At 44.9% G+C, this 9,515-nt stretch overlaps 1 protein-coding gene across 1 annotated transcript; it reads left to right on the top strand.

Annotated features, from left to right (window-relative positions):
- Positions 1-2,907: 2,907 nt before the first annotated feature.
- LOC135561173 (proline-rich protein 18-like) lies at positions 2,908-4,438 on the top strand. The gene has a single exon (XM_065002306.1). The coding sequence runs from the start codon at positions 3,148-3,150 to the stop codon at positions 3,892-3,894; it is 747 nt and encodes a 248-aa protein (XP_064858378.1). The 5' UTR covers positions 2,908-3,147; the 3' UTR covers positions 3,895-4,438.
- Positions 4,439-9,515: the final 5,077 nt, after the last annotated feature.

A 9,515-nucleotide genomic window follows, 5' to 3' on the forward strand; every position in this document is an offset into this window, starting at 1 on the left:
TTGTTGACATTGAGGGAGGGGGTATTTTCCTGGCAACCACTCCACCAGGGCTGTCACCTCCTCCTTGTAGGCTGTCTCGTCATTGATGGTAATCAAGCCCACTACTGTTGTGTTGTCTGCAAACTTGATGATTGAGTTGGAGACATGCGTGGCCGCGCAGTCATGGGTGAACAGGAAGTACAGGAGGGGGCTGAGCATGCACCCTTGTGGGGCCCCTGTGTTAAGGATCAGCGAAGTGGAGGTGTTGTTTCCTACCTTCACCACCTGCGGGCGGCCTGTCAGGAAGTCCAGGACCCAGTTGCACAGGGCGGGGTTCAGACCCAGGTCCCTGAGCTTAATCATAAAGCTATTGTGTTGAAGGCTGAGCTGTAGTCAATGGACAGCATTCTTACATAGGTATTCCTCTTGTCCAGATGGGATGGGGCAGTGTGCAGTGTGATGGCGATTGCGTCAATCGTGGACCTATTGGGGCAGTATACAAATTGCAGTGGGTTGGGTAAGGTGGCGGTGATATGATCCTTAAGTAACAGAAGTGAAGCTATAATCATTTAGTTCAGTTACACTGCATTACCAGACGTATGTGGACACCTGCTCGTCGAACATCTCATTCTAAAATCATGGGTATTAATATGGAGTTGGTCCCACCTTTGCTGCTATAACAGCCTCCACTCTTCTGGGAAGGCTTTCCACTAGATGTTGGAACATTGCTGCTATAACAGCCTCCACTCTTCTGGGAAGGCTTTCCAGTAGATGTTGGAACATTGCTGCTATAACAGCCTCCACTCTTCTGGGAAGGCTTTCCACTAGATGTAGGAACATTGCTGCTATAACAGCCTCCACTCTTCTGGGAAGGCTTTCCACTAGATGTTGGAACATTGTTGCGGGGATTTGCTTCCATTCAGTCACGAGCATTAGAGATTGGGCACTGATGTTGGGCGATTAGGCCTGGCTCACAGTCGGCGTTCCAATTCATCCCAAAGGTGTTAGATGGGGTTAAGGTCAGGGCTCTGTGCAGTCCAGTCATGTTCTTCCACACCAAACTTAACAAACCATTTCTGTATTGACCTCGCTTTGTGTACGGAGGCATTGTCATGCTGAAACAGGAAAGGGCCTTCCCCAAACTGTTGCCACAAAGTTGGAAGCACAGAATCGTCTAGAATGTTATTGTATTCAGTGGTCCCTTAGTTCACTGGAACTAAGGGACCAGGTCTGAACCATGAAAAACAGCCCCAGACCATTATTCCTCCTCCACCAAACTTTACAGTTGGCACTACAAATTTGTAGTGTAGTATGCATTCGGGCAGGTAGTGTTCTTCTGGCATCCACCAAACCCAGATTCATCCGTCGGACTGCCAGATGCTGCACATGGTGATCTTAGGCTTGTGTGCGGCTGCTCGGCCATGGAAACCCATTTCATGAAGCACCCTACAAACAGTTCTTGTTGCTGACGTTGCTTCCAGAGGCAGTTTGGAACTCGGTAGTGAGGGTTGCAACCGAGGACAGACGATTTTTTACTCGTTACGCACATCAGCACTCGGTGGTCCCGTTCTCTGAGCTTGTGTGGCCTACCACTTCAAGTGCTGAGCTGTTGTTGCTCCTAGACGTTTCCACTTCACACTAACAGCACTTACAGTTGACCGGGGGGGCAGCTCTAGCAGGGAAGAAAGTCACTGAGCTCTTCAGTACGGGTCATTACACTGCCAATGTTTGTTTATGGAGATTGCATGGCTGTGTGCTCGATTTTTATACACCTGTCAGCAACGGGTGTGGCCGAAATAGCCGAATCCACTGATTTGAAGGGATGTCCACATGCTTGTGTGTGTGTGTGTGTGTGTGTGTATATATATATATATATATAGTGTAGTGTGTGTATATATATATAGGGAGACTGTTTTAGTGCCAAAAATAAGAAGTTAAATACATGTTTTTTAAAATATATATATATATATATATATATATATATATATATATATATATGTCTTATATCTCTCAGATCAATGATAGCCACTTCAGAACAAACTTCGTTTTGATTTTTGTTAAGGGGGGACTATCTGTTGTCCTATGCATTTATATGGTCTAATAGCATTCAATACTGTTTTAATATATTTGGTTTACTCTTCAAGGGGTCTTAAAATTCTAAATTAAATAGCTAAATTATATATGATATGACCATCTTAAAACAATTACATATAGCTTAGTAGACAGGGCTTAGACTTGTATGGCTTATTAAATATAGGGGATACAATATATAGTTTAGATACATTTTGTGTCTAAGATGGTGCAGATAGACATGACCGTCTTGTTTCAGGCTCCTAAGCAACTTTGCACAAGCATTTCGCTACAACCGCAATAACATCTGCTAAACATGTGTATGCGACCAATACAATTGTATTGTACTTAAATACAATGTTTATAGAGACGCTTGACATAACAATGTCTATGGAGCATTGAAAAAAAAAACGTGCTATTTCATATGACCTCTAAATGTCTTTCATTCTTTTTATTTTGTTTGTGGATGAACTGAATTTCCTGTTCAAGAATGAACAAAAATGTGACCATTCTTCCACTGGAATTCCAATTAGGGGTGACCTCGTCCCTATTTTAACAGTCCGCCATAAACAAACCTACTATAGCCCTATAAATACGTCTACGTTAGGTGTAAGCCTAACATGTCCTTGGTCCGTTTTCTCTTTATACATTCAACAAGAACAGGCTACCGTTACATCTGAAGGACTGTATCGATGACATCACTATCATAGATGCAGCCGCAGGAGCGGTTTTTACACGGTCTTTGTTTAGCCGCGTGCTGCTGCTCGCCGGTCTCACCACGGCCACGCCTCCCACCGACGAGCTGTATAAATTCCAGACAACAGGGAGCTTTTCGCCTTCACGCCAGTTAAATTACAGAACGGGCTACAGCAAAGGTGCTTCTAATGATCTAGAGACATATAATATTTGGGGGGGAATCAGATAATGCAATTAGAATACAGTATATTTATTCACAGTCTACATTTACATTTACATTTAAGTCATTTAGCAGACGCTCTTATCCAGAGCGATTTACAAATTGGGGTCTACGAGTTTATTCTTATTTTGTCTATTAAAAGGCGACGTTGCTGTTGTCTTCGGATCACTTAAATCCCAATAATGCCTTTTCCACCGATAAATCTCCAACGAATCTCTTCTCCTGGCAGAGAGCTGTTCAGGAAAAAGAAACAGACGGAGGAAAAAGACTCGGAGAAGGAAAAGATGTCGAGGTCTTGGACTACAGCCAATCTGAGGAATTTGGGGCGAAAACCCCAGCAACAGAAATGCAAACTCCCGATTCAGGAGACAGCCAGGAGTTCTTTAGACCTTCTAACTTTACCCAAACAATCTCAGGACTCGTGCAAGAGCGTTCCGCGTTCCACTTCGGTGGAAGCCACCACGCACCCGGACAGGAGTAAGCAGTCCTCGCGGAGTTCCGTGGGAAAGGACGAGGCAGGAGAAGGAAGAGAGATTAAATTCTCTCTGAGCCTCACACCGGAGGCCATTCTCGTTATTCAAAAGCGCAGTTTAGAAAAACAGATACTAGCCAAACAGCAGAAGTGTTGTGCGTCCGTGGACTTTCGGCACAGGCGAGTCTTTCCATCCAAACGGACTCAAGGTGGTTCCAAAAGCTCGACCATTCCCGTCGCCAATCTGCAACACGCAAAGGACATTACATCCATAGTAAAAATCTCTTTACTAAACGATCAATATAAATACGATGACGTGGAATATGAAGAAGAAGATGGAAACGTGGATGAGACGGTGGTGAGGAAATGCAAAGAATGGCTGAAAGGAGTTGAAAACGCCTCTGCTTTTGTAAAAGTGGACAAAATATCTGCCCTTCCGCACCTAAAAAGCTGCTGACTACCGCTTGTGATATTATAGGACTTGTAATATGATGTGATATGGAAAGCTATGAACATTACACATTGTCGCCTACACAAAGAACATGGATCAATTTGTAGCCTGTCCACCGACACTGCTCACCGTTACGCACGGCGAACACTTTCCACACCAATAGGAATGCTGTTTTTTACGAGTCTATTTCTAATGGCAGAATTGAATACCCTTTTAATGTTGACACGGGCAGAATCCGGTGTTCTCTTCTTTCGCACGTGTTTTTTATTTTATTTTATTGAGGCGGTTTTATTCGTTGGTTGGGTGGTTAGGGGATCTGACGGAATGGAATGAGGTGCCTGTATGAGCGGCCTGCGATCCATGGACCCAGTTCCTTTGTGTCCAAGAACAATAGCTGTCAACTGCGACGACAGGGTTACTTTGTGCATTTTCTTTTTGGGGGAATATATTACCGTTTTTTAAATTTATTTTACCCTCTCAGAAGAGGCAAATGTTGTTTTTTTGTTGTTGCATTGTCTGGAAAAGTAAAGTAAAACATGTTTTAATGGTGGATCAGATTTGTACAGTATTTATTATGAGGGACAGGGGTTATGTTTGTATCCACTCAAATGTTTCCTTCTACTTGGATATTTCTTATGCAATCTACATTCACTACGAATAAACATTTGATTTATTTCATTAGTATAGAAATGACCTCTGACAGTTATGTGATTAAGAAACACAATACAAAATCAAAATAAATGAAATGGTATTTTATATGTCACATGCTTGGAATACAACAGGTGTAGGTAGACCTTACAGTGAAAATGCTGAATACAACAGGTGTAGGTAGACCTTACAGTGAAAATGCTGAATACAACAGGTGTAGGTAGACCTTACAGTGAAAATGCTGAATACAACAGGTGTAGGTAGACCTTACAGTGAAAATGCTGAATACAACAGGTGTAGGTAGACCTTACAGTGAAATGCTGAATACAACAGGTGTAGGTAGACCTTACAGTGAAATGCTGAATACAACAGGTGTAGGTAGACCTTACAGTGAAAATGCTGAATACAACAGGTGTAGGTAGACCTTACAGTGAAATGCTGAATACAACAGGTGTAGGTAGACCTTACAGTGAAAATGCTGAATACAACAGGTGTAGGTAGACCTTACAGTGAAATACTGAATACAACAGGTGTAGGTAGACCTTACAGTGAAATGCTGAATACAACAGGTGTAGGTAGACCTTACAGTGAAAATGCTGAATACAACAGGTGTAGGTAGACCTTACAGTGAAAATGCTGAATACAACAGGTGTAGGTAGACCTTACAGTGAAATGCTGAATACAACAGGTGTAGGTAGACCTTACAGTGAAAATGCTGAATACAACAGGTGTAGGTAGACCTTACAGTGAAAATTCTGAATACAACAGGTGTAGGTAGACCTTACAGTGAAAATGCTGAATACAACAGGTGTAGGTAGACCTTACAGTGAAATACTGAATACAACAGGTGTAGGTAGACCTTACAGTGAAAATGCTTACTTACAAGCCCTAACCAACAGTGCAGTTTTAAGAAAAATAAGTGTTAAAGTATTTACTCAAATAAACTGAAGTTTAAAAAAATAAGATTGAAAAAAAATAGAATAATAACAGATAATTAAAGAGCAACAATAAAATAACAATAATGAGGCTATATACAGGGGAAACCGGTACAGTGTCAATGTGGAGACTATATACAGGGTATTACGTTACAGAGTCAATGTGGAGGCTATATACAGGGGGTACCGGTACAGAGTCAATGTGGAGGCTATATACAGGGGGTACCGGTACAGAGTCAATGTGGAGGCTATATACAGGGGGTACCAGTACAGTGTCAATGTGGAGGCTATATACAGGGGGTACCAGTACAGTGTCAATGTGGAGGCTATATACAGGGGGTACCAGTACAGTGTCAATGTGGAGACTATATACAGGGTATTACGTTACAGAGTCAATGTGGAGGCTATATACAGGGGGTACCGGTACAGAGTCAATGTGGAGGCTATATACAGGGGGTACCGGTACAGAGTCAATGTGGAGGCTATATACAGGGGGTACCAGTACAGAGTCAATGTGGAGGCTATATACAGGGGGTACAGGTACAGAGTCAATGTGGAGGCTATATACAGGGGGGACCAGTACAGTGTCAATGTGGAGGCTATATACAGGGGGTACCAGTACAGTGTCAATGTGGAGGCTATATACAGGGGGTACCAGTACAGTGTCAATGTGGAGGCTATATACAGGGGGTACCAGTACAGAGTCAATGTGGAGGCTATATACAGGGGGTACCAGTACAGAGTCAGTGTGGAGGCTATATACAGGGGGTACCAGTACAGAGTCAATGTGGAGGCTATATACAGGGGTACCAGTACAGAGTCAATGTGGAGGCTATATACAGGGGGTACCAGTACAGTGTCAATGTGGAGGCTATATACAGGGGGTACCAGTACAGTGTCAATGTGGAGGCTATATACAGGGGGTACCAGTACAGTGTCAGTGTGGAGGCTATATACAGGGGGTACCAGTACAGTGTCAATGTGGAGGCTATATACAGGGGGTACCGGTACAGAGTCAATGTGGAGGCTATATACAGGGGGTACCAGTACAGAGTCAGTGTGGAGGCTATATACAGGGGATACCAGTACAGAGTCAATGTGGAGGCTATATACAGGGGGTACCGGTACAGAGTCAATGTGGAGGCTATATACAGGGGGTACCGGTACAGAGTCAATGTGGAGGCTATATACTGGGGGTTCCGGTACAGAGTCAATGTGGAGGCTATATACAGGGGGTACCGGTACAGAGTCAATGTGGAGGCTATATACAGGGGGTACCGGTACAGAGTCAATGTGGAGGCTATATACAGGGGCTACCGGTACAGAGTCAATGTGGAGGCTATATACAGGGGGTACCGGTACAGAGTCAATGTGGAGGCTATATACAGGGGGTATCGCGTACAGAGTCAATGTGGAGGCTATATACAGGGGGTACCAGTACAGAGTCAATGTGGAGGCTATATACAGGGGGTACCGGTACAGAGTCAATGTGCAGGCTATATACAGGGGGTACCGGTACAGAGTCAATGTGCAGGCTATATACAGGGGGTACCGGTACAGAGTCAATGTGGAGGCTATATACAGGGGTTACCGGTACAGAGTCAATGTGAAGGCTATATACAGGGGGTACCAGTACAGAGTCAATGTGGAGGCCATATACTGGGGGTTCCGGTACAGAGTCAATGTGGAGACTATATACAGGGGGTACCGGTACAGAGTCAATGTGGAGGCTATATACAGGGGGTACCGGTACAGAGTCAATGTGGAGGCTATATACAGGGGCTACCGGTACAGAGTCAATGTGGAGGCTATATACAGGGTGTTACGGTATAGAGTCAATGTGGAGGCTATATACAGGGTGTTACGGTACAGAGTCAATGTGGAGGCTATATACAGGGTATTACGGTACAGAGTCAATGTGGAGACTATATACAGGGTATTACGGTACAGAGTCAATGTGGAGGCTATATACAGGGGGTACCGGTACAGAGTCAATGTGGAGGCTATATACAGGGGGTACCGGTACAGAGACAATGTGGAGGCTATATACAGGGGGTACCTGTACAGAGTCAATGTGGAGGCTATATACAGGGGGTACCAGTACAGAGTCAATGTGGAGGCTATATACAGGGGGTACAGGTACAGAGTCAATGTGGAGGCTATATACAGGGGGTACCGGTACAGAGTCAATGTGGAGGCTATCTACAGGGGGTACCGGTACAGAGTCAATGTGGAGGCTATATACAGGGGGTACCGGTACAGAGTGAATGTGGAGGCTATATACAGGGGGTACCGGTACAGAGTCAATGTGGAGGCTATATACAGGGGGTACCGGTACAGAGACAATGTGCGGAGGCACAGGTTAGTCGAGGTAATAGTTGAGGTACATATGAGTTCATTTGTACATGTAGAGTTAAAGTGACTATGTATAGATATTAAATAGAGAGTAGCAGCAGTGTAAAATGTGTGTGTGTGGGGGGGGGGGGGGGGCAATACTAATCGTCTGGGTGGCCATTTGATTACCTGTTCAGGAGTTTTTATGGCTTGGGGGTAGAAGCTTGTTTATAAGCCTTTTGAACCTAGACCTGGCCCTCCGGTACCACTTGCCGTGCGGTAGCAGAGAGAACAGTCTATGACTAGGGTGGCTGGAGTCTTAGTCTGTAGTGCCATGCGGTAGCAGAGAGAACAGTCTATGACTAGGGTGGCTGGAGTCTTAGTCTGTAGTGCCATGCGGTAGCAGAGAGAACAGTCTATGACTAGGGTGACTGGAGTCTTAGTCTGTAGTGCCATGCGGTAGCAGAGAGAACAGTCTATGACTAGGGTGGCTGGAGTCTTAGTCTGTAGTGCCTTGCGGTAGCAGAGAGAACAGTCTATGACTAGGGTGGCTGGAGTCTTAGTCTCTAGTGCAGTGCGGTAGTAGAGAGAACAGTCTATGACTGGGGTGACTGGAGTCTTAGTCTGTAGTGCCTTGCGGTAGCAGAGAGAACAGTCTATGACTGGGGTGACTGGAGTCTTAGTCTGCAGTGCCTTGCGGTAGCAGAGAGAACAGTCTATGACTAGGGTGACTGGAGTCTTAGTCTGTAGTGCCTTGCGGTAGCAGAGAGAACAGTCTATGACTGGGGTGACTGGAGTCTTTGACCCCCAAACCATGTGCGCCTTCCTCTGACGCCGCCTGGTATGGAGGTCCTGTATGGCAGGAATTAGACATGATTGCAGTGTCTAGTACACCATCTACAGGCTTATCCAAATGATAGCCATATCCTCCTGTATACAATTACTTGAATGAAGGTCTGTTGCTATGACAACTGTAACCAATTGATTCTGCTCCATCAACAGGGTCTCTGTTTTGTTTATTAGGATCCCCATTAGCTCAGCTACTCTCCCTGGGGTTTATTAGGATCCCCATTAGCTCAGCTACTCTCCCTGGGGTTTATTAGAATCCCCATTAGCTCAGCTACTCTTCCTGGGGTTTATTAGGATCCCCATTAGCTCAGCTACTCTTCATGGGGTTTATTAGGACCCCCATTAGCTCAGCTACTCTTCCTGGGGTTTATTAGGATCCCCATTAGCTCAGCTACTCTTCCTGGGGTTTATTAGGATCCCCATTAGCTCAGCTACTCTTCCTGGGGTTTATTAGGATCCCCATTAGCTCAGCTACTCTTCCTGGGGTTTATTAGGATCCCCATTAGCTCAGCTACTCTTCCTGGGGTTTATTAGGATCCCCATTAGCTCAGCTACTCTTCCTGGGGTTTATTAGGATCCCCATTAGCTCAGCTACTCTTCCTGGGGTTTATTAGGATCCCCATTAGCTCAGCTACTCTTCCTGGGGTTTATTAGGATCCCCATTAGCTCAGCTACTCTTCCTGGGGTTTATTAGGATCCCCATTAGCTCAGCTACTCTTCCTGGGGTTTATTAGGATCCCCATTAGCTCAGCTACTCTTCCTGGGGTTTATTAGGATCCCCATTAGCTCAGCTACTCTTCCTGGGGTTTATTAGGATCCCCATTAGCTCAGCTACTCTTCCTGGGGTTTATTAGGATCCCC

This window comes from Oncorhynchus nerka, linkage group LG16 (assembly GCF_034236695.1).
Source record: "Oncorhynchus nerka isolate Pitt River linkage group LG16, Oner_Uvic_2.0, whole genome shotgun sequence".
NCBI lineage: Eukaryota > Metazoa > Chordata > Actinopteri > Salmoniformes > Salmonidae > Oncorhynchus > Oncorhynchus nerka.